This window comes from Girardinichthys multiradiatus, chromosome 3 (genome assembly GCF_021462225.1).
Source record: "Girardinichthys multiradiatus isolate DD_20200921_A chromosome 3, DD_fGirMul_XY1, whole genome shotgun sequence".
Taxonomy (NCBI): domain Eukaryota; kingdom Metazoa; phylum Chordata; class Actinopteri; order Cyprinodontiformes; family Goodeidae; genus Girardinichthys; species Girardinichthys multiradiatus.
Genome location: NC_061796.1, coordinates 29,104,584 through 29,130,949, shown reverse-complemented (window position 1 = coordinate 29,130,949; position 26,366 = coordinate 29,104,584). Strand labels below are relative to the sequence as shown.

The window sequence follows — 26,366 nt, the reverse complement described above, 5'->3', positions numbered from 1 at the left end:
GTCTGGGGAACAGACGGGCCAGTCCATAGATTCAATGACTTCATCTTGCAGGAACTGCTGACACACTCCAGCCACATGAGGTCTAGCAATGTCCTGCATTAGGAGGAACCCAGGGCCAACCTCACCAGCATATGGTCTCACAAGGGGTCTGAGGATCTCATCTCGTTACCTAATGGCAGTCAGGCTACCTCTGACGAGCACATAGAGGACCATGCGACCCTCCAAAGAAATGCCACCCCACACCATTACTGACCCACTGCCAAACCGTCATGCTGAAGGATGTTGCAGGCAGCAGATCGCTCTCCACGGTGTCTCCAGACTCTGTCACGTCTGTCACATGTGCTCAGTGTGAACCTGCTTTCATCTGTGAAGAGCACAGGGCACCAGTGGCGAATTTGCCAATCCTGGTGTTCTTTGGCAAATGCCAAGCGTCCTGCACGGTGTTGGGCTGTGAGCTCAACCCCCATTTGTGGACGTCGGGCCCTCATACCATCCTCATGGAGTCGGTTTCTAACTGTTTGTGCAGACACATGCACATTTGTGGCCTGCTGGAGGTCATTTTGCAGGGCTCTGGCAGTGCTCCTCCTGTTCCTCCTTGCACAAAGGCGGAGGTAGCGGTCCTGCTGCTGGGTTGTTGCCCTCCTACAGCCTCCTCCACGTTTCCTGGTGTACTGGCCTGTCTCCTGGTAGCGCCTCCAGGTTCTGGACACTATGCTGACAGACACAGCAAACCTTCTTGCCACAGCTCGCATTGATGTACCATCCTGGATGAGCTGCACTACCTGAGCCACTTGTGTGGGTTGTAGAGTCTCATGCTACCACGAGTGTGAAAGCATCACCAACATTCAAAAGTGACCAAAACATCAGCCAGAAAGCAAAGGTACTGAGAAGTGGTCTGTGGTCCTCACCTGCAGAACCACTCCTTTATTGAGTGTCTTGCTAATCGCCAAAGATTTCCCCCTGTTTTCTATTCCATTTGCACAACAGCTGTGAAATTGATTGTCAATCAGTGTTGCTTCCTAAGTGGACAGTTTGATTTACTTGGAGTTATATTGTTATTTAAGTGTTACCTTTATATATATATATATATATATATATATATATATATATATATATATATATATATATATATATATAGGAGCGTCCATGTTTTCATGGAGAGCCTGACCCCTGCAGTCAGAGACCGTTATTCAACCCTTTGCGAGGCTTTGAGGGAAGAATATTCTGTGTACACGGACCGGGCCTCAGCCACACTTGGTGCTTTCACGATCCAGCAAAAGAAAAGCGAAGCACCCAGGGAGTATTACCGGCGCTTGAGAGCCGTTTACTTCCAAGGACGCAATGCGCCAGGCATTGAGGAGGAACATGCTTTTAAATCCCTGTTCCTCCACAACCTTCATGAAAGTGTGCGATACGAAGTTACTATGTATTGCAGAACCAAGGCCATGAGCATGCAAGAGATCCGCAAATATGCTCAGATGGCGTGGGAAACACGTGCTCGCCCGACCAAGGGATCGGAGAGCGAGGCTAGGGTTTTACAGGTCCAGACTGAAAGAACCAGCCATGCATTAGAAGGTCAGGAAAGGCCTTCAACCAGAACCTATGCGAAGAACAGGTTCAGGGAACAACATAGGTTTGGTCAGCTGGACTGGGGGGGTGGTACTGAATACCAACCACAGTCAAAGTTGCCGGACCACTTCCGGTCAAACAGACGACCTGACCATCGCGTGAAGCCTAAAGGTAAACCTGATGGAAGAGGGTGGAACCCACACGCAGAAGGGATTATGGGGAAAGAGATGGAGGAGGCCTTGCGTAAGATGGTGACGGAAGCGGTGCGTCAGGCCACCATGCCCCCACAACCCTTGAAACAGGAAGCGGACCTAGTTAAACCAGACCCAAACTTCCCGTCAGCATGACTAGGCGTGGACCCAGTCTCCACAGCCATCAGAGTCTACCTGATCGGATGGGGAGACAAACCTGGGAAACTCCAAGAACCCCTTGGGACTTCTCCAGGAGAAACACCACAAATCATTGCTCCAAGGTTCTTAGGTAAACTGAACCATAATGAACATATAGGTTACCTACACTATCTCACTAGTATAGGAGAACAGGTCAAACTGAGGTTCCATTTTAAAACAGGATCAGAGATCAGCCTGTGGTTCTCGGTCTCGTTTGAGGAGGCGAGTAGAGCCATGCTCTCCCTCAGTAAACCACTTCAGGCTGAATTTCGTGATGTAAGTATCACCAGCTGCACCCAAAACCGATCATGCATCACTAATTGGGTGGAGCTGGACATTACACCCGAAGACACGGCTCTGGTGCACCCCATCTATAGGTACACATTAAACAAAGACCTTTGTCTTGGTGGCCAGGACCTGCTGGACAGGCTGGCCCCACTCATTGATGGCCACCAGGACCAACTCTGGGTCCAGGCAGAGGTGCAAAACCCACGGGGTGCACGCAGCGAACGATTCGTTGTGACCAATCAGGTCAGCAGCTTAGAGGAGCCCGAAGGACCTCTCAGGCCCTCATCAGAGCCGGTCATGTGCACCTCCGAGACACAGCTGCACCCAGCCATCCAGGAAACTCCTGCCAGAGGCGGTCATGCATTGCTTGGCTCTTTAAAGAACCCAGGTGTGGACACTTACAACCCCAAAGTGGTGGAAGATGTACACCTGGAAACCATGTTCATACCAGAAGTGCTACTAGCATTCTGGCTGGGACATCCATCAACCATTAGAGAACTGTATGACCGTTTGTGCCAAAAAGACCCCTTTGTAACTGAGGCACAACACAGCCACACACTTCTTTTAGTAGACGGGCTCCGCCCTCTCCTCAAGACAGCCAGTGTGCAGATTGGCATCAAACAGCTCTCCCATGCTGTGGATATTGTTCCAACAGACCAAAGGGGGGTCACGTTATCCGACGCCCATTACTCTCCTGTTAGGTGCCATAGGAGCTACAAAGCCACACTCCACACCCTCCAGCAGATGGCGCACTGGCCTCCAAGGTCTCACGACACCCAGGTCTACATCAAAGGAAGTTTAACCTGCCGCCAGTTTCAGCCATCCCAGCCAACCAGTAAACCTCCGCTTCAGCGAAGGGGGGTTACAATACCTTCGTTTCACCTTCAGACCAACTGGGTCGAACCAGCTCCAAAATTAGCAGGAGGTAACAAATTCCTCCTAACTGCGACATGCAGCTTCATTAAGTGGGTTGGATGCTTGTCAGAAAAGGTTGACACCATCATCCCAGTTGCTGCTCTTTAGCTGAACCAGATGAAGTCCTACATCGAACTCTCCTCCCCAAGAACAGAGCTTGTCTCAATGTCCGGGAAAGGAGAGACCAGTGCGTAGGACTAGTTAAATAGGTGCATGTTTCATGAACTCACACTAACATGCACTAATCACTAACAACTTTCTTCAACAGAAACAGTTAAACATAGAACTACCTTCTAGGACACAGTCTTAAACTGTAAGTTGACACGATAATTTTCCATAACACTGTATGCACAGCAGACCTCACAAAAGTGTTTAAGAATGATGTAATGGACACACCCATGCTGCCCGAGATTTCATGCAAAATCGTGTTAAAGGAGGTTGGTTCATCTGTAGACAGTCCCACCGAGGCACAGATACCCATTGACCTAGTTCTGCTGAACTTAGTAGAGAAATCCTAAGTCCACTACGACAGACACCTTGCAACCTCCACAAACACACCACAAACACACCTGGCTTATAGCCTAAATACTGCAATTCGTTTATTCTTTTCTCCCTCTTTCCACATCTAGATAGTTTAGAGACAGGAGTCCTATTAAAACCCATCATCATCCGGAAGAGCCAATGGTTTAAGCCTAAACCTGTTTTAACCATTCGTTTTACACACCGCATACCAGCAGGTTAAGCGTTTACAGGTCAGGATTGATGCCCTCACATTCATTCCCTCACGGTTCATAGCACCGCCTTTGCCAACGACACAGCCAGGGTCCAGTGCCTAATAGAAGTTGGATGAATAAGCTATGAACCATGATTTTGTTTTGTTCCTTCTATTTTTATATATACATATATATGTACGATATCTGTTATTGTTTCATTTTGTCTCAGGATTACCAAAGCTGATGACCAAAGAATGTAATGATGATATGAATGTATTGTCCTGTATTTGTCTCATTGAACAATGTAGAAAGGGATGAGTTTAGTCAGAGTTAGTCCTGCCCAGGCTAACCTCTATCCTGCCCAGTCGTAGGTTTTGAGTAACACAGAGACAATTTTGTTTTGTTCTGCTTTGCCACGGATCACTGATTGCTCAGCAAAGGACAGAATGGTCCCAGTAGCTTCAAAGACTGCGATTCATCTCACCCTTTGAACCTAGGGGGGAATGTTGGACCACTTGTTTGCTGAGTATTGGATTATCTGCACGTTGTTGGACGTCACTGTGCCCCTCCAATGGCATCGGCCATTTTGTACCCAGGACAGCCCGCTCCTACATATCCCATCAAGCATTGCGACTGATATGACTGGGCGTCCCCAGTCTGACGTCACAGGATGCTATATAGGAGGCGCTCATGTTTGAAAAGCCGCCTTCCGCTGGAAACGATCTGGTGATTGAAGCGCGTCACTTTAAGAGAAGAACTCTGTGAAGAGTTTCATTCATTCTCTCTCGTTGGACAACGAACTATTCATAACTGAAGTCTGTGGACTAGGAAGGCCAGAGGTTTCACTTTTGCCGATCGAAGACGTGAGTTAACACGTAACTGGAGACACGGAGTTTCGGAGAGACGAACCGCTACCGTGTTTCATTTTCAAGTCGACTTTGATGGTCAGATCATATTTTTCCTTTTTGTCAAGAAGACCAAAGGACAAAGACTGACCGTTCCCCTGAAGTTAATTGTGGACGCACAATTAACTCAACCCCACGTTTCCTCGCTCGAATTCCCTCACGCAGAAGAAGACGACACAAGTAAAACCCATTTCTTTTTTATTTCTTTATTAGAAGGCCTGGGCAGGGTCAGAGGTTGTAGAAGCGATCAGAATCGCTGGTTAGGATCTCATGTGTTCTGAATAATATGTGCATGTAACCTTGCTTGTTTGAAACTTTGATGTGTTATGTAATATCGGGATCCGCCGTGTCCCTCAGAGCTGTTTGTGTTTACTATCTGAACGCGGGTGCGTTGCAAAACTGGACTGTTAAAACGACCTCATGGTAAAATTCTCCATTTTACCTTTGTCTTCAATCTCACTGTGCTAGCTTGCCGCCAAAAGTTAGAATCCTTTGTTTCAGGAGTAAAGGGGGGAAGTTTTATGATCAGAAGATCATAAAAGACACTCTAAGCTGCGCTCCAACCCCCCACCAGTCATCACCACACCCCCCTTTTCATATCCTCTCCTTTTCTCTGTTGTGCCATAAACTGCTGGTTGACTCAATACATACCCACTACCGTTTGTTGATTTTGCTTATTTAGATGTGTTACCCCTGTGTGTGTAGAATTTTGCATGTTGAGTAGGTGGAAATTAATAAATATTCACATAGATAAAGAGAGAGCGTTTGGTGTTTCATTGTGTGCAAAAAGTGATGTGTCAGTCAAAATAAGGTTCAAGTTCCACACGTTTCGGCAGAAACGGTCGATTAAACAGTGACATCTCCGGCAATAGTTATTAATTATTACGGAGTATTTAACGGTTGTAATTGTCAGAGGCGTTGAGCCACAATTACAACACCAGAAACATCTCTGGTCTCGATTCGTAAATGAGGATTTATGGTTAAGAAATTGATTTTGTCAGATTATGATTTGTAATTATAATTATTGATCAAGATTATTCAATCAATAATCATACTCCCAACATATATATATATATATATATTTTCATATTTTGCTTACATTGTGGGTGAGGAAGCGGATTGCTATGCGGATGATAAGAACAGCCCAGAAGATATGGAGACACTGCAGAACCATAAGCAGTCCGTTGAAAAAGTAGTAGCCAAAGAAAGGCGGGTAGATGGTCACCGGGTAAACCCACGTACAGTAAATGATCCTGAAACACACAGCGAGGATTAGGGAGGAGGGAACGTGGCACAGAGGAACACTTTTATCTTGTCTTTTACTTTTGATCTTAATATGTCACTGATGTCTCATTTATTTTGTACCTTCATTTACTTGTGTATATTATAACCTGTATATATCTGTGTGGGAATATTGTTTTTGGTTATTACCAAAGTCTAGAGTCAGCTAAGAGGTGTTGTCTGTGAAGAAGTTTGAGTTTGTGGACATTATTCATACTGGCCATTTGTACATTTACTATAATTAAATTACAAAGAGATTTAAAAAAGGCGTTTGTGTGTACCAGAAGGGGAAGAATATGAGGCGGGTGATGATGAAGACTGCAGCAAAAACGATGAAGATGTAGTTACAGGCATTTCGCCACCCAGCATAGTTGAACATCTTTGCAGACTGTCAAAGGAAAAAAAGAATGATTTCAAACAGCTTATTACACTGTAAGCCAAATGATTATTGCTTTTCTCTATGCCAGCAAACAAACATAAATGCACGTTTCCAACACTAGGTGGCAGTGTATGATCCGTTTGTCCCATGAAATAAACCTCTGGGGCAGTGGCACATAAATAACCTGAAGTGGTTGAGGCTAATAAAATCAGCACACATGCTGTGAATATAGTTCCTGTGTATTATCAGGGTTCCTACAGATTTCTCAGTTTTACAATTCCTTATTTTCCAGACTCATATTTCTAAAACTTTTATGTCTGTTTTTACAACATTCTGGGCATTTAAGCAGAAAACGTTTACTAACATTGACATTTATTATCTGTAGGTTCACAAAACAACACAGTGCTGTGGTTGACTTTTAATCCGGTATTATTCTAAAGGGCTATCTGGACTACCTCCGATCAGCTCTGATTCTAAAGTACATTTGTGATGTTTTTATTTCATTGTTACAATTCAAAAAAGAGGAGTTTCAGTGCTTTGTTTGACATGTTAAACTGGCTCAGTTAATATTCACAGGTTTAGTTTATAACCTATATTATAATCTAGAGGCCAATAAAGCAGTGAAGGAGTCCCTTTTTGATTTTTAAATAAGCGTGCCGTTTTCTTTGGGCTTCTTTAAAGAAAAAAAACTCTCATTGAGTCGAACAAAAACTCAAGATGTGACTGATGTGGCAAATCACAGATTAAGCTAATCATCGAAGGATAACCCCTGTAACAGGCCTGCTATTTTCTGAGATTCAAGTTATTTCTTCTAGGTAACGGAATAAGGCGGGAATCTTATTTTTCTGTACTCAATTGCAAATGTTCCCATACTTTTCCAGACTTGAAAAATGATTAAAATTCTTTGTGTTTTCGATCCTTTCATTATATGTTTAAAATTCCCACGTGTCTCTGCAGGCCATGGCGTAGTGATTGTGCACTGAGGAAACAAGAGGTTATGTGTCGTCTGACATTCAAATATAATGCACTGAGAGACATTTACCTCAAGTAAGTAATCGGAGGAATCGTGAACCAGCATGATGAGAGTTCCAGCACGGATGTAGTTCACACACCAGGAGAAGCTGATGAGGAGGATGGTCGCTACATGGTGAACTATCTGCTCTTTAAAGTCCTAAAGGGAAGAAGGGAAATGATTTGCTTGTGTCAGGAGAAGGGAAAACATTAAAATCTTTATTGCATGTTAAAATGAGTTTGGAGCTAAATGCTTCTCAAGAGCATCTGAGGCTAGACGTTTTTTGTTAGAGAAAACACACTATGCCTCTTTTGCAAGACATTTTTGTCCGCTATACACAGCTGAGCAGGCAGAACAAAGTCCAGCAAAAACACACACACACAGAAAAACACACATGTAACAACAGTCCAATGTCCACCCGCTATCTGTGTCGCAGGTCAGGTATTAAAAAAATAAAGTTTGGCTATCTCTTCAATATCACTTAACATAATGTAATAGCGGCATAGAAAAACAAAAATGACAAGATATGCTACAATAATCCATCTTAATTCTGGTTTAAAGTATCTTAGTACAGTGGTTCCCAAACGGGAGGTCTGGACCCCACAGAGGCTTGAAAAATCACCAAGAGTCGGCTCTTGAGATCATCTTCAGAAATCAAATTAAAAGCCAGAAAGATTGGAGAAATCGTGTTTATCGTATAAAAGTTACAAGAGATCAAAGACAGCACTTACTAATGCATAACAACAGTTTACTGGTTTTTAAGGCGGTTTGTGTCAACATTACGTTCTTGTTGCTTGACTGATAATTAGGATCACAAGTTTGAGCCTCTTATTTTATGGGTCCAGTGCTGAAATGTTTGGGAAACTCTGTACAAAGTTCGATATTTCTTTCTGTTGCAATGTATGTAGTTTGTTTTTAGAAGACAAAATGGCTGTAGAGACTTACTTTACGTTTGACATCAGAGGCCACACTGAAGAGCAAAGAGCTGTAAAACCCAAGCTCAATCATGTAGTACCAATACTGAGATGGCAGCAGAGTCTGAAGAAGAGAGATATCTTTAATATTCAAAATCAATACTTATGGCATAAACTCGTACTGTAAGGATTAGATTAGAACTCCTTAGAGACCAATCAGTTTATTCCTGCCTGATATCAATTCCCTGTTTTCTTTGAGGTCTTACCTGCTGATTATAATAATAATAATTATTATAATTTTTATATATCTCATACATTATATGGTATGACACAAAGGATGCTTGAAATTCATCCAATGTGGCTGTATTAAAACCCATTCTGTGAAGAGGAGTGGGCAAAAATCTCTGCAGAGTGATCTTACAGACTCTTTATTTTTGCAAATGAGTGATGGCAGGTTACTAGATTGAAGGGGCATTTACTTTTTACATGGTAACAGGCTGCTTTGGGTTAGAGGTCAAATTCTTTCTAATGTAAGCTAGGCCCCCGTTTTGGTTTAATTCAAATTGAATAAACGAATGCCCTTCTTGTGCTCATCCCTCCCAGAGACGTACCAGCACAGGAAAGCCTTGCCACATCTCCTTCGTGTCATACAGCCAAGGTTTCTGGAAGGGGAAACGGGACGGGATAATGAGACAGCAGAAATTGGCAGGTGTATTTATATCCACTGACTCAGCACTGGGATGAGTCAATGCTTCGTCTCTGCAGAGCGAGAGACGAGGTTATCAGAGCAAAAAGAACAGACAGATACAGAAATATCCAAGCAACGGTATTGGGGCACAGTTTGCGTGTGGGTATGTATGAAAAGGTGAGGAGGAAGAGGAGTGGGTGAGGCTAAGTGTAGCAGTACTCACGTCGATGAGGGAGGCCAGGCCAGCAATGAAAGCAAGAAGGTAAAACGTAAATCTCCAACTGCAAGAGAACAAACACACACGCTGTCTCTTCAGTCAATCCGGGAAAGGATGTTTAATAAATCATCTACCAGGAGATGCATAGTTAGTTTCCACACATTGAAATATCTGATGAAACACATCATTAACGCTGAACTACGACATGTGAACAAACAAAGCTGGATAAATGTTGATAAAAAGGGACAAATACCAGACAAAGGAATTGCTGTTTATATACTGTTTCAGGGAGAGTAAGAGGTCACTGCTAGCTTTGCTCAATCACACAGGTATGGTGAGAAGATTTCAGACACAAAGCTGTAGCAGTGACAGAGCAGGCGAAACACAGCGAGAAAAGGACAGTGAGAGAGCGAGGGGATACTCCAGCTGGGGGAAGTAGGAGAGACAGTGAGCCTGTTGTCTGCACGCACACAATAGGTTGCTTGAAAAGAAATAATGTCCTTATGTTGCAACCAACACAGTGAAACACACACTATAACCAGGCAGGGACAAACATGCAGTCACATGCACGCCTGCACAAAAATCACACACAATGTACGCAGCTTGAATATAACTCGCATGCAAACATGAATATGGCTGTGATGACAGAGTCCCTGACACAGCTGAGGCCGCATAGGAGCCATGTTTATAGCTGCAGATGTGTGTTTCTGCACCTGTGGAGAACCGGGCCTACAACACCGCCTGGCAACGGTTATGAGTCAAAAATAGAGGTCTGCTTTTCCACCCAGAAATGTGTTCATGTATGCAGCAGGTCAGCTCAGGGACAGCGGTTGCTTTTGCTTGCTATGAAGCTTTATGTCACACAGTTGCTCTCAAAAGTTGACCTATTCTTGATAAAATGTCATGGTTGTAAAAAATAGGACTATGATAAATCACCTCCAAACATTTCCCACCTTTAATGTTGGAGATATTCTCAATAATTAGAATATATAAAAAACAAAAAGCTGTAATAACCTAGTTGCATGAAGTGGGCACCCTTAAGCTAATACTTTCTGATATAGCACTTTCTGGTTTAAAAACAACACACATGCTTCTTTGGCACATCACATTGTTGCTCTGTAATATTTGCCCTGTAAACCTTGCCTTATAAAAACTACATTTTATGAGGATATATTTGGTCCACAGCCCTATTCTGGGATCCCACGGCTTTCCTGTCAGGTTTACGTCTGGAGAACGGTTTAGGCCTTTCTTTGGTTATGCACTGTGCTTTTTTGTGCCACATATACATTTTAAAATTATACTCAAAAATGAAAGTTTGATACCATCATAAAATAACAATAACGAGTGAGTTTGATTCTTTCCAAAGAAATTCTGTCTTACAACACTACTCCAAGTTTCGGGTAATCCCCCTGTTGTCCCATATTTTCTCCACCAGTTATCGGTGACTGTTTTTACTGCACGATGGGATGTGTAGGTAATAATGTTGTGGAATTTCTTTTGTAACTTTATCCTGACAGATACCTTTGAACCAGGAGATTGTGTTGGCCCTTTGTAACCTCTCTAAAACTATAGCTTAGCTAAAGAATATGAACTTTATTTCATTGTTATCAGGTTTACAAGATTTGACAGCATGTGTGAACTCCAGTACTGATCGCTGAATCTGAATCAAAAGTTGCTTTAGTGAAATGTTAGTTTGAGATTTTACAAACATGCAACCAGGTTATTACAGATACCTACTTGTACAAGTGATATCTGTAGTCGTGTATTTACCTGGCCTCTCGAAACTTCTTCAGCAAACTTGGTCGGTCCTGGTTCCTCCTCCTTCTGAACCACCGCTGCACTTGTCTTTCTGAGTAACCCGTCTGTTTGCTAAGACTTGCTACTGAAGACTGAACCAACAGAGAGAGGTTACATTTTTAGTATTTCACATTACTGCATCATACAGTGCTCTATGTGTGTTATTACAGCGTCATGAGAGTTACCTGTGTGGGGTTTTTGGTCACCTTACAGTAGTAGGACTCCAGGAAGGGGTTGTGTGGGACTTGGAGCCGAACTGTCTCTTTCACACCGAGTAGAGAGGCCAGAGGTGTAGCCACGGTCCTGGGATTAAACAAGGGAAGAACTTTTCAGGAAGAATGAGGTTTTAAATCAAATGGGAATCATTCTCCAACTTAACCCTGACGCGAACGCTAAATGAAGGTATCATACTGGATGTCCACGTGGTGTACAGGATGTTTACACAATTTATCTTGAAGCTAATTAATAACACTAAATAAACATCTGGCAATGTAACAAAAGAAGGAAGTGGAACAGATTTTCTTCCTTGTGTGAGATGAAAGATGACGCTTTAAATAAAAGACAAACATGAGATCTTTGTTTTTCCTTTTCTAGGTATATGGGGGACATTTTCCACAGTAAAATCATCCATCTAGAGGAACTTCTCAGTTGACCTCAAGCCTCAAGCAACAGGATAAAATTCAGAAGCAAACATTTTTCAGAACAGCTGCTAAGCAAAGTTTTCTAGAGAAGAACAGACAAAAAACTGTTATTTTTATGAAATACACACGTTCATTTAAAAGTTAAATGTCCCCAAATAGAGGTCACTGACAATTTGTTATCCCTCCTAAAGCACCACCCTTTGGGACTTCCATAAATCAGGGTCACAGCACGTTTTTATCTCAAAACTTCGAACTTTTCCAGACTCAAATTTCTATAGTTCTCAAAACACTTGAGCTCATTTTGGAACCATGAATACAAAAGTTAAATATAGAACCTGAAACCACAAGAAGGAAGTAGGGAGGGATCCAACCTTTAATCACTAAGATAAAGAATAAAGTCTGGAAATAAGAATATTTTCCATTCTATGGTGTATTTTATTTTCTGTTCTTATCTAGAGCTGCAAAAAACAAACAAAAAAAAAAACCTAAATTATATTCCACTTTTTTTTCAGACGTCGCCCAAATCTGTAAACATGTTAAGAGAATATCTTAGTTAAAAAAGAAATTTAGTTCTTGACCGTCTGTATTTTTATTCTGACAGGATTTTCATTGAGCTTATTTTTTTTTTTAAATATTGGCATCTTCGTAAACACAGAGAGCGAAAACAATGAATAAGGGATGCTCTTTTAAATGTATTTTAAACCAAATATAAAACAAATAATTAACAACTATGGGATGAAAAGATAATGTCTGACAAAAAAAAAACAAAAAAACAAAACATATTTTTCGTAATAAAAAACGTAGTTTGTGGCTTTCCGAGTGACAGTTTACACCATTTTTATCGTCAATGTAGGTTTATGTAAATGTTATGACTGTCTTCTGTTTGTCTTGCCACATTTTTTCCAATGTTATAGAAGCTGTTGGAGAAGCTGAGAGGGAAGGCTCCAGAAGGTAAAGATGATGACAATGATAATTAATGCCAGGAAGACTGCTTGACAAACATGAACAAAGTAAAAAAATATGATTTCTGGGGGCAGAAATACTGTCTATGTTGTAAATGGAGGAGGAAACAGATGACAAAGTGAAGGAGAAAGTAAGCAGAAGGTAGAAGATAAAACAAGAAAAAAAGAAAGACGGGTAAACAGAGAAATTAAATGTTTAAATTAAACACAGTTGAGGGTCACAGGTACACCAGAGTGAAAAGTGGACCGACCTTTCAAAGATTTGCCGAATAATGAGGAATACCAGCGCGATGGGAAGCGCCGCCCATAAATCACGGCCCTTCGCGTAAACTCGTCCATCCTGATCCTCCAGGTCAGCCCAGCCCAGACCCTCTGGAAACCACAGCCGCTCCTGCCAGAACCAGTCGCTCAGCTCCGCCAGCATCCTGAAGCACGGCCCGCACCAGGACTGAGAACCACCTTTATGGATCAACCTGTAAACATCAATTGCTTAAACTTGAGAAACAGATAGCAAATTACATTGTTTTACCTCCAGTGAAGTCGGCATTGCCAGACAAATTAATAAAAAAATCTGATTTTATGGTGCTCACTGGGAGAATGCACAGCTTTCCTAATGCATATAACGTAGTAATGGCAGCTTGGAGAGATCTATGGAGGTCCACATGAGGGAGGAACAAATGTTTTTCCTTTACACCTCTATGATGAACTCATAAGTGGAGGCATCTGCGAGTGCTGCTTCTTTCTCAGACATTATGATGAATATTTCTGCTGCTATTTTCAGGGAGTAGCAGAGAGTAAAAGGCTACCTGCAAAAGGAGAAGAGGCAGCTGTGGGACGTGAGTCATAATTCATCTATAAGAGCATAGCAAGTGGGGGCGCTGTTATGCACTCTATCACTGGAGTCCCCCTACAGAGCTCCTGCTACTCCATCTCCTACATTTGCAAATGCCAAAACCACATAACCTCCTCACATCCACTCCCATCCCCACCCTGCTGCTGCTAGAACTCTAGGAGGATTCCCCTCTTTGGCTCAGAGAGGCACAAACATTTGTACTGCTCTCATTTTCATAACACCCAATGACACACTGATGAGGCTGTTAATGCATAAAAGCAGAGCAGGAAAGACACTTTAAAAATAAAATAACATAAAATGAAGACACCAAACACATGAATGCTAAATGAAGAGCTGAGTGTTGCTTTCAAAATACTGCTTCTCCTGATTAGTTTCCCTCTGAGCTAAATTTAGTTGGAAGACACTGAAAACTGCTTCATGAAAAGGTGTTACAGATGAGTGAGTCGGTTATTTTCCACATCGTGTCATGTTAGTCATCACAGCCCCTCTTTCCTGTTGCAAGAGCTCCGTCTCTGACCGCTGGGCTACCCTTTCTCTCCTTTTCTCTCCCTTGAACACAGCTGGTGAAAAATGGGGGAGGACAACATATTTTCCTCCATAATTTGGCCAACTCTTCTACTTTAGCTACTCCACATCTCACTTTTGGTGAAGAGCGGTGCCAGGCCACGCAGGCTTAACTGAATAATGTGCATTTAGCCACACAAAAGAAGCCCTTGTGGTTAAACCAAAATAGGATAAGTAAATAAGCGGTCCAAAGGGCAGGTGGAGCTGTGTTTGCTGTGCAAAAATGATTTTCATAATAACAAAAGACTACAAACTCCTACCGAGTGTATCAGATATAATTAGATGTAACATCACAAAGGAAGTAAGGTTGATTGATGCATTAAAGCCCAGAAAAATCTGTAATAAGCTGTTTTCCTCCCACAGCTTCCCAAAGTCCTCATGCCATTGGCCTAACAGATAACATGACCAGACTGACCATTTCAAAGGTCCAATAAAAGTAAAGAATGCCTTCGACGAGGGGGGAGGGAGGAAGGCAGCTCTCTCTCTGTCAGACAGACTTTCTCTTCTACACTGTATACACTACAAGCATCCACTGACTGTAAACAGTCATCTCACATCAAGCTAGCAGCAGGATATCATTCCAGATGTTCCTGAATCCTGGGTTCACACACATACAGTGCAGATTCTCAAAGAAAAAGCAGAGGGTTAGGAGACCCTAACAGCTGAAAGGGGAACATGGCACAGAGTCCAGGAGTATTTAGTGAATGTAAACACACTGCTACCATACAGAGGAAGCACTCGACTCCGGACCCATTCTCTTCCACTGCTTAATAAAATCATTTAGTGTTTTACAGTCAAATAATCCATGGAAGGTCATCTGGCCAGGGGAACCATAAGTCATAAGACTAACAATGTGCTCTGACTATGAGTCACTGGTGCCGTACCATCAGTGTTGTACAACTACCCGCTTACTCACACTGAGCCATGTTTAAGATGCTCACACTGGAAGCTGAATCATTCAGACCATAGGATTTAGCAATCATTAGAAGAATATACCGCAGGCAGCTTCATGTGAGAGACCAATGCTGTCAGGTTTCATAAATCCAAAGACAGAACAACACATAAACTAAGAGATTACTTCAAAAGAAGTTTCAGGATTGGACGGTATAGGAGAAACGAAATGTTGTTACTTACCACAAAACAAAAAAAAAACATTGTCTTTATATTGCTGACAACTAAAAAGATTACAGCAGAGGTGTCCAGTTTCAGTCCTGCTTGTCTTCAGATGCATCCCATTTCCAAGGATTATACCCACCATTAGCCTTCTTCCTTCCCCTGGCACTTAATTCAGGAAGTGGTTCAGATATTCTACAGAGAAACGGGGCACTCCTTCAAGAAATTGTTCTCACTAATTTCTATTACATAACCAGATGTGACCCAATATGCCCACATGTGCTATGTAAGCAGTTACCAGTCCTGCAGCACACATTATTTTTATGCCCATAAAGAACAAAAACAGCCAAATGTAGCCCACGTATTGACAGTATGCTGACAAAAAATATTATTTGGTAAAACGTTGTCTCAAACTATAAGACTTTAAAAAGGTATACTAGTCTTCTAAGATATTAGTAGTATATGAATGAGTGAAACTATACATAGGTATGACAAAACTTTTAATATTTAGTACCTTAATGTTTCATTGTGGTAATACATCAGAATACATCTATAAATAACCTTTTTTTTCTTAAAACAATATATATTTTGAAAAGAGAAATGCTGTATTTCCATTTGCTTGTGTGAAGAAAAACATTGACATGCATCAAACTTATTCTAAAGCTTAGAAAGTAAAAACATTAAAAAATACGTAATCTTTGTTATTTCTTTCATCAATAACAATAATTCAAAGTCCAAAACCATTTTTCTTCACCCTCCTTCTACTCTACAGAAACAACTGAGACACTCTACCCCTTAGAAAAGTAGAGTTAGGGGTGAAAGGTGAGGGTCAAGGGGTGAAATGGGATTCAGACTAAGGTATTTTCCTGTTTCAGTGCACATGGATGAAATGAATGGTTTATAAGCAGGCCTCTGAAGACAATCATGATAGAGAAAGTAATTTAGTTGACTGAATTAACAATGTTGGAGCAGGAACACATCAAAAATCTAAAGGACATCTGCATTTAAGGTATGAAGTTGGACACCGCTTGATTAGTGGTTGTATGGTTTGTTTTGGTACAAACAGGTGGCAGACAGTGTTTGGTTTACAATGCATTTACATTTTTGAGAGGTTCTGAAGATTTGTTCTAAATAGATCTGCTGAAAGGATAGAGGAGTCCTTTGCAATGTAAAATAATTTGTGCTACAAGGGTAACATAGGGATGGGCGGTATACAGCCAGGCCCGAAATTATTCATACCCCTGTCAAATTTTGATTTAAAATGATTTTCACTCAACCAAGACGTTTGTTTGTGATATGAAATGAGACAGGGATCTTACAGAAGATAATAAAGCAATGTAAAAGGAGAATCACATTGGAAAAAAATGATATAGTTGTTTTTATTTCCTTTTTTTAAATGCCATTTCAAAAATTAACTATACCCTTCTCGATAATCAATAGAAAGAAAATATTGCATTAGAGCAATAAAACCCTTCTTGTAAATTCAATTCAATTCAATTCAATTCAATTCAAAAATACTTTATTAATCCCAAAGGGAAATTAAATGTTGTTGTAGCTCATATTATGAAGGTTTCCTCAAAGAGTTGTTGTAGATGCTGATGGCTGTGGGCAAGAAGGATCTCCTGTAGCGCTCCGTCTTACAGCACATCTGAAGAAGCCTCTGATTGAAGACACTCTGTTGTTGTAGGACAGTCTCATGAAGAGGATGCTCAGGGTTCTCCATAATGTTCTTCATTTTATGAAGAATCCGTCTTTCCACAATGATCTCCAGAGGTTCCAGAGGAGTCCCCAGAACAGAACCAGCCTTTTTTATCAGCTTGTTGAGCTTTTTTAAGTCCCTGGTTCTGATGCTGCTTCCCCAGCAGATGATGGTAGAAGAGATCACACTCTCCACAACAGACTTATAGAAGATCTGCAGCATCTTGCTGCAAACACCAAAGGACCTAAGCTTCCTCAAGAAGTACAGTCTGCTCTGTCCCTTCTTGTAGATGGCTTCACTGTTGCATCTCTACTCTAGTCTGTTGTCCAGGTGAACACAGAGGTATTTATACTCCTCCACCACCTTCACTTCTTCTCCCATGATAGAAATAGTTTTTGACTTATTCCTGTTTCTCTTAAAATCTACAATCATCTCCTTTGTTTTAGTCACGTTCAAAATGAGATGATTGTTTCCACACCATGCCACAAAGCGGTCCACCACCTTCCTGTACTCAGCTTCTTGTCCATCTCTGATTCACCCCACGACTGCAGAATCATCCGAGTATTTCTGCAGATGACAGGAGTCTGTCTTGTACTGGAAGTCTGAGGTGTACAGAGTGAAAAGGAATGGTGAGAGTACAGTCCCCTGTGGTGCTCCTATGCTGCTGACTACCTGGTTAGACTCACAACCCTTCAGTCTCACAAACTGTGGTCTGTTTGTCAGGTAGTCTTTGATCCAGGAGATTGTTGAGGCCTCCACCTGAGTCTTCTGGAGTTTCTGACAAAGCAAATCAGGTTGGATTGTATTAAATGCACTGGAGAAATCAAAGAACATGATCCTCACAGTGCTACTGGCTTTGTCCAGATGACAGTGGGTTTGTTGAAGCAGGTGTATGATGGCATCTTCAACTCCAACTCCACAGCGATAAGCAAACTGAAGGGGGTCCTGATGGTTTACTGTTTGCTTACTCAGGTGGGCCAACAGGAGTCTCTCTAGGACCTTCATGATGTGAGATGTCAGGGCAACAGGTCTATAGTCATTGAGGACTGATGGGTGAGTTTTCTTTGGTACCGGAACAAGACAGGAGGTCTTCCACAACACCGGAACCTTCTTCTGGGCCAGGCTAAGGTTGAAGATGTGCTGCAGAATCCCACAGAGCTGCTCTGCACAGGCCTTCAGGACTCTAGGGCTGACATGATCTGGACCTGCAGCCTTATTCCTATTCAGTCTCTCCAGTTGTCTCTTCACCTGACTTCTTGAGACACACAGGTGGAAGGGGGAAGCAAAGGAAGTATCAGCATCTTCTGATATGGTTGAAGGCAAACATGTAGAAGCAGAAGGGTCTAGGGCTGAGGTGGAAGATAAAAAATGTGAGGTGTTACTGGACAGCTGTGGGTCCTGTGGGTCAAAGGAAGGTGGAATGTCTGTTTGGCTGTGAGCAGGAGAGGAGGATGCGAAGCTTGTTTCTGAACTGAACCTATTGAAGAATGTGTTCAGTTCATTGGCTCTGTCCAGACCTCCATCGGTCTGATCATCCTTCTGCTTGAAGCCTGTGATCTTCTTCATCCCTGTCCACACATCTCTGATATTGTTTTGCTGGAGCTTGCTCTCCAGCTTCTTCTTGTACACCTCCTTGCTGTCTCTTATCTTGACTTTAAGTTGCTTCTGTAAACTCTTCAATAATTCTCTGTCTCCCTCTCTGAAGGCTCTTTTTTTCTTGTTAAGCAGGTCCTTCAGGTCAGTCGTGATCCAAGGTTTGTTATTGGGGAAGCATCTCACGGTTCTGGTGGGGATGATGTTATCCACACAGAAGTTTATATAGTCGGTTACACACTCAGTCATGGCATTGATGTCCTCTCCATGTGGCTGGCACAGTGCGTCCCAGTCTGTAGCCTTAAAGCAACCTTGCAGAGCTTCTTCAGCTTCCTGTGACCATTTTCTCACAGTCCTCTTTATTACAACTTGCCTCTGAACAAGGGGCTTATATTTCGAGCACAGAAAAACAAGATTGTGATCTGATTTGCCTAGAGGAGGTCTTGCTGTAGAGATGTATGAGTCCTTGACATTTGCATAAAACAAATCCAATGTTTTGTTTTCTCTGGTAGAGCAGCTGACAAACTGTTGAAACATTGGAAGTGTAGCAGAGAGTGAAGCATGGTTAAAATCACCAGAAATTGCCACAAAAGCATTGGGGTTTTGTGTCTGTAGCTTAGCAACAACTGAGCTGATGGCATCACATGCAGTGTCAGCAACAGCGGAAGGTGGAATGTAAACTGTTGCCAAAATAACACTGGTGAACTCTCTGGGTAAATAATATGGACGAAAACTTACTACCAACAGTTCAATATCTGGACTGCAGAGATGACACTTCACAGTTACATGTCCTGGATTACACCATCTGTTGTTCACAAGTACTGCCAATCCCCCTCCTTTACATTTGCCACTCCTCTTTAAATCTCTGTCTGCTCGTATGGTTAAAAAGCCCGGCAGAGAGACGCTGGAGTCGGGGAAATGATCCTGCAGCCATGTCTCAGTAAAACACATGATACTGCATGCCCAGTACTCTGGCTGTGTCCTTTGTAGGGCTTGGAGTTCATCCAACTTGTTTCCCAACGATCTCACATTGCCCATCATAATCGACAGAAGAGATGGTTTGAACTTCTTCCTTCTCTCCCTTCTCTTAGCTCCTGCTCTGCATCCACAGCATCTCCTTTTCAACTCATCAGGGATTTGGGGTTGTAGCTGAAGTATTATTAGAGCTTTTGAGATATTAATCAGCTGCTCCCGGTTGTAAGAAACAACCCCGTTGCCATGGCAATGCATCATAACAAATGTCCAAAAATAGAAAGTCAGTCTGTCATTTTCTACCGCTTATTCCATAGTGGGTCGCGGGGGAGCTGGTGCCTATCTCCAGCAGTCTATGGGCAAGAGGCAGGGTACACCCTGGACAGGTCGCCAGTCCATCACAGGGCAACACACAAACAACCATGCACACAGTCATTCATACACCTAAGGGCAATTTAGAGTTACCAATTAATCTAACATGCATGCCTTTGGACTATGGGAGGCAGCCGGAGTACCCGGTGAGAACCCACACATGCACGGGGAGAACATGCAAACTCAATGCAGAAAGATCCCAGGCTGGGAATTGAACCCAGGACCTTCTTGCTGCAAGGCAACAGTGCTACCAACTGCGCCACCATGCAGCCAAAAATAGAAAGTATTAAGAAAAATCCTCTAAGCTGCACAGCATCCGACACTGGAGTGGACAGTCATCCAAAAAAAATCAACTGTATCCACCACAAGAGGAATAGTTCCCAAAAAAGAATAAATCAGAATCAAAAGTAACAGAGCTACTCCAACCTGCTGCCACCTTGAGCGGCGCAATTCTAAAATACATGCTGACCAGTTTTCATGTTTTCTCTGATATTTTGAGAATTTATGTTTGGTGATGAGCTCAAAGACGTTGAGGTTGGAAGGCCTCCTTGCCAGCACCCTAATCTTTAGCTCCCTCCACAGATTCACTTCAAAATGTTCATTTTGCTTCCAGCCAAAAGAAACATGTTGGTTAAATTCATAAGATTACTGATGCGTCTGTTTAGAAACATAGAACCGCAATAGACAGGATGTGCTGCTCAGTTGATATCACAACTTCTCTGCTATGGCAGATCATCAACGCTAATGTCATCATGTTGATCCCCCTGAGGTTGACATGCAGTTGGTATGATCTCCTGTCCTTTGCTCAGATTTTCAGTGGCATGAAACTGAAGCCTAAGTTGGTTTCTACTGTTCTCTTATGTTTAAAGTTCTAGTAAAAAGCCATCGCATTTACATCGCATAAATATTTAAGTTGTATAAGTGTAGCCATTAGGGAAAATTTCAATGTTTGAATGAGTTAGCCTGAACTGGAAAAATAAAGTTTGATTAGAACTAGAATTTTGGGAGAAATAATATATTTTTTTTTTGGCTGATGCTTACATGTGGAACCGATCTTATCCACTGAACTTATCTATTAGTCTAACCTAATGTGCAAGGTTGGTGTGTAGACTAGAGAAACTGCAATGCTCTATCTGTTTTATTTATATTTGGAAGCACTTCATTATGTGCACTTAAAACATGTTTATATTGTTTCTCGGTTATAGAAAAAATCGGTATTGGCCAAAATTGGAATCGGCAGGTCAGGCTTTTAAAAAAAAACTGTAATCCGTGAGCGGCCAGAAAACTGCAATCGGTGCGCCCCTAATTAGAACTGTTTATTTTTCTCAGTAGAGCATTCTGCAGTTAGTTTTGGTGCAAATTGATGCAACTGAACTAAACGGACTCAATAAAACTAAATGTTAAAAAAAAATGTAAAACGTTATGGAACCTTAATAACGTTATTAGTTGTTTAGTTGTTTCAGCACACGTTCTAAACCTCCAACAACAGGTTAGGATCACCTATCAGTTTTGTATTTATTATAGGCCAAGAGATTATGATTGGTATATCTTCAAAGCCTGTAATGATACAGTAATTAGGATTGGTGCACAATAGGTGAAAAACTGTGAACTTAGTTTAAAATTTGCAATATCATTAATGCAGTTAATCAAGATACAAATGTTAATTTAAAAGATTTTAAATGTGAATATTTAATGATATCTGGGTTTTATGAGATAGCAGCAAACTGCATGCAGTGTACTGGACTGACAAAGTGTCAGAGAAGAGAGCCAGGCATGCTCTCTGCTGCACATGGTTTGTTAGCCCTAACTCAGGTCATGCTTTAAGAATTTTCTAGGAAGGATAAATGATGAATAAACATCCCCCACATTTTAGGCGATGCTTGGGGAAAGTATCTCAGAAAGCACGGTCATCATTTGTTGCAAAAAAGAATAAAATAAAACAGGAATCTGAGTATATAAAACTTTATTCTGTAAGTGGAAGTCTCTGTGTCTTCATCTCGAAGCAGACGGTTTATTCAGCTGTTTCTTGACTGGTATCCAATCTGTTGTGTTGTAGGTGAAGATCACAAAAAAGTCAGCGTTGGTGACACTGATCTGTGACGCTCATGAATAATTGATGTTGGAAGTCAATCACTGGTCCCCAAACCAGACCCCCTCCTGCTGGCCCCCTCTAGCCAAGACCTACAGCATGCGCTGGGGCGGTTCGCAGCCGAGTGTGAAGCGGCTGTGATGAAGATCAGCTTCTCCAAGTCAGAGGCCATGGTACTAGACTGGAAAAGGGTGGCTTGTCCTCTTCAGGTTGGAGGGGAGTTCCTGCCTCAAGTGGAGAAGTTCAAGTATCTCGGGGTCTTGTTCACGAGTGGGGGAAGAATGGAGCGGGAGATCGACAGACGGATCGGTGCGGCTGCCACAGTAATCGGGCGCTGTGCGGGTCCGTTGTGGTGAAGAGAAAGCTGAGGCGAAAAGCGAAGCTCTCGATTTACCGGTCGGCCTACGTTCCTGCCCTCACCTATGGCCATGACCTAAAGAACGAGATCCTGGATACAAGCGGCTGAAATGAGCTTCCTCCGTAGGGTGGCCAGGCACTCCCTTAGAGATAGGGTGAGGAGCTCGGCAATCCAGGAGGGGCTCGGAGTAGAGCCGCTGTGCTCCTCCACATTGAGAGGAGCCAGTTTAAAGGCCACTAGTGCCGAAAAAATGTCCAGGAGGCATTTGGTTGAGCCACCTCAACCAAATGCCTCCTGGACGCCTTCCTCGGGAGGTGTTCCAGGCACGTCCCACTGGGACGAGGCCCTGTGGACGGCCCAGGACACGCTGGAGTTACTATGTCTCTCGGCTGGCCTGGGAACGCCTTGGGCTCGGAGGAGCTGGAGGAGGTGTCTGGGGAGAGGGACGTCTGGGTGTCTCTGCTGAGTCTGTTGCCCCCGCGACCCGGATAAAGTGGAAGACGATGAGTACAAGGAAGTCAATCAGTCAGCATGCTACTGTGAATGGGCCTGTTCAGGAGGTGTGAGGGGGGTATTGTCAGGCTGAAATGATTCACCTTTGGGTGATTCGTTTTGCCCCTGAGAGGCTACTCATTTAATGAGCCGCTTATTGCATTTTTATTAGCAACCTGTAGTAAGCATAACAACTACAAGCAAGTTAGCCAGTTTTGCAGACTCGCAGCTATAGTGTGATTTACTCGGGTGTAAAGTCATTCCCACATTAGAGCTGGCATGCCTACTGAAAAATGAATGTGGTTCAAAAAAACAGTGCAAATACAGAGAAAGAAAATCAAAAAGTACAAATGGACACAAAAAAAAAATGCTCTCTGGGGGCGCAGCGCTGATGGTGTAGGTAGGGGTTAAGCAAGCAACCATATACAGAGGTTACAGTCCTTGAAGCGGCTGTCCGGGTTCAAGTACCTGACCTGGCGACATTTGCCAAATGTCTCCCCCTCTCTCTACCCCTCTTTCCTGTCTGCCTACTGTCAAAAAAATAAAGGCCACTAGTGCCGAAAAAAAACAAAAAAAGGTTTCTGATTAGCTGCCTTTTGTGATGTCACCAGAAGGACTTACATGTGGAAGCTTGTTTTTGAAAGGGAATGACGTTTTTGTTTTGTTTTAATACAAACTACAAAAATAAAAACCTTTCACGAAACAGTGTTCTACAGGTGACAAACAATATCTGAAGTGACCTTTGGTGTTTTTTAAAGAAAAGTCCAGACGGGAGCTTTACTGTGGCTACTTTGTTGTGGAGAGTAGTTGGGGACAGTCAAACGGAAACTACAATGGCGCTGGAAAATGTGTCCCAGAGTGAATATAATCACTATGTGTGAAAATAACAACTGCCAAATATAAAATGCAGCAAGAGTACTTTTACGAAATTGTACCAATGTGTGTGCTACTGGAGGTTATCTCGCCGGCTGCTAATTGGCAAACTTTGCTAGCACAGATCTAACATTCAGCCACGCGCCAGGCTAGCATCACGTCCTAACGGTTTGAACCTTTCGGTTACCCTCGAACATATTTACACGTTATTTCGTATGTTTTCATGATAAAAAAAAAAAAAAGGAAAACTAAACAGTCCTGTTATGTCGCATTAACGGATTCCTACATGAATGCGTAATGACGTCTAAGCAGAAACAGGATGCACAGCGTACGTCTGCCGCAGCACTCACATCAACTGCTGCAAACTGCTTTGCCGACATGAAAAGAAAACTACTTACGTTGATGTTTTCTTTTATTGAGAAGCGGGAAATTCGGCCTTTAAGGAGAAAAAAAAAAACGTCGTTTAATTCCTCTCACCCTGCGTTGTCCGGGTTCCTGTTATAGGGCTGTAAACCTAACGGTCCCGCTGTGTGTCCAGCCCGCTGGTTTAGCTCTGAGAGGGGCAGTTGCTCCAGTTCCCGAATTGTTTTTTACATGTTTCCATGGAGTAAAAATTCTGTTTTTTTTCTCAGAGGATTGTGGAAAATCTATAAAGCAGTTTACAGATGAGGAGATATGTGAGGTTCTTCGATGAGACTGGTCGGGTTTTCTTCCAACAAAAGTCCGGGTTGCTGCTGTTCGTGTCCCTGCTAATTTCATCCCCCGCTCTGTGTGCAGTCGGCGGGGTCTGCGTGGGTGTACGGGCCGGGCCGGACAGATGTGCGGGTTGGGCCTGCTGGAGAGAGAACGGACTGAGGGATCCGGTCAGAGGGAGGAGGAGTGAGTGGAGAGAGGGATAACGGAGTGGGAGGGACGCAGATGACGTCCGAGCACGAGGGAACATTTAGCTGACATATTCGCGTTTTGGTTCCACACCGAGGAAAGTTTTACCTCACTTCTCTGTACTGTTACTCATTGGTTTCAGGCCATGGTCACTTTATTTTATTTCATTTTTTTGTCTTCACTTCATCATTTTTTTTTTTCTCGGACTCTTTACCATTGTATATGTTAAACCGTTTAACTTTTATCAACAAACTTAAGAGACAAGTTTTAATTTAGCATTTTGTTTTGAATTTCAAATACCTTTTTTTTCAAAATAGCTTTTATTTTGAGTTTTAGAATCATTTTAATTTAATAATAATATTTTCGTTTTCATGCATATTTTTATTTGAGCTTTTTACAGGTTTGTTTTTACTACCCTATATTTACTGATTGATTAAATTATTTAGTTTTATTTTTTACTCATGTTCATTTCATTAGTTCTAAAATAATTTAGCAATACAGTAATAATAACATAATAGCCATAACAAACTATTATTATTATTATTTTTATAGACTCATCATTTCAATATAGTTTTTTTGGAGATTTTTATGTTTTATTGTTAGTTAAATTTTAAATTAGCTTTAAGCTTTCATTTTGAGTTTAAGAAGAATTTTAATTTAATTGTATATTTTGATGCACCTGTGAACTTGGGCCATTTTCTTGTGTTCCATACTACTACTCCTACTGTACATTCATATTTTTGTTAGTTTTTCACCATATTTGCATATACACATTTTCATTATCCTGTATTTTTTTTTATTTTTTATATTTATATTTATTTTTTCAATTGATTTTTGTTTATTTTTTAAGAATGTTTCTTCCATTAGTTTTAGAAATAATATAATACAAATTGTTATGATTATTATTGTTATCATTGATTGCAAAATTTCTAAAACTTTCGGTTTATTTTATAATAATGTTGACTTTATCAGTTTTTGACTTTTAACTATTATCATCATCATAGTATAGCAGTTTCATTTTTAGTCATCGTTAAATTGGGTTTTAATTTAAGGTGAATTAAATAATAATAAAAATGTTATTTCACAGCTTTTCATAAAAAGCCTAATTTTAGCTGCTTTTGCAATGTATTTATATTTTATTCCTCTTTTCCTGTTTATTTAATAGGATGTCAATTATTTTTATTCATTTTACAAATGCTACTTTCATTAATAATAATAATAACTTATTCTCTATACCAGATTAATTCTTACAGGGTCACATTGTTGTTATTTTTATTGTTATTAGGGTAGAAAATTGACAATAATCATGTTTCCTGTCTGCATTGCAAATGACAGATTCAATATCATTTGGATGCACAGTGACCTCTTTTAAATGTTTCTAGCTGTTTATTATCTGAATTATGGTTTCATGCTCAATTCTGTGAAGCACTTTGTGTTGCACAACAGTAGATGAAACATGCTTTACAAATACATCATTAAAAGGTAAGTTCTAAGTGTTTAACATTATTTGCCCTTCTTTCCAGCTAAAGCTCTTTTCACTGTGACCCATGACATTAAAATTGAAGCACATGAAAGGTGATTCAAAGTGCACAATGACATAAGGTCTACGTACCCTGCAGCTTGTCAAAAAGCTTTCCCAAATAGCCACATTAGGTTCAGTAAGACAAGCTTCGCTGTTACACTGGAAACTCCTTAGACTTTATTATATTTGCATGTGTTTACGTTTTTGTTTACAAAGAAATAGATAAAATTGTTATTTTAGATTGATTTTTACTTTGTACTTGGCCCTGAGCTGTAAATATGAATTGGCATTTGAAACAATGTATTTTGTGACTA

The 26,366-nt window shown here is 41.6% G+C and overlaps 1 protein-coding gene across 3 annotated transcripts in view; it reads right to left on the bottom strand.

The window, feature by feature from the left end:
• cers2b (ceramide synthase 2b) overlaps nt 1–24,712 on the bottom strand; it is a 29,941-nt gene extending 5,229 nt beyond the window's left edge. The window contains exons 1-10 of one of the 3 annotated variants that reach the window (XM_047360407.1): nt 24,126–24,643; nt 12,922–13,143; nt 11,253–11,370; nt 11,041–11,159; nt 9,277–9,334; nt 8,977–9,027; nt 8,397–8,489; nt 7,482–7,610; nt 6,342–6,448; nt 5,879–6,032 (exon numbers count right to left, since the gene is read on the bottom strand). In XM_047360407.1, the coding sequence (XP_047216363.1) occupies nt 5,879–6,032; nt 6,342–6,448; nt 7,482–7,610; nt 8,397–8,489; nt 8,977–9,027; nt 9,277–9,334; nt 11,041–11,159; nt 11,253–11,370; nt 12,922–13,094 (1,002 nt within the window). In that variant the 5' untranslated portion in view covers nt 13,095–13,143; nt 24,126–24,643. Of the gene's footprint in view, nt 1–5,878; nt 6,033–6,341; nt 6,449–7,481; nt 7,611–8,396; nt 8,490–8,976; nt 9,028–9,276; nt 9,335–11,040; nt 11,160–11,252; nt 11,371–12,921; nt 13,144–24,046 lie in introns of all 3 variants that reach the window. The other 2 variants (XM_047360406.1, XM_047360408.1) reach the window with 2 other exon arrangements.
• Nucleotides 24,713–26,366: the final 1,654 nt, after the last annotated feature.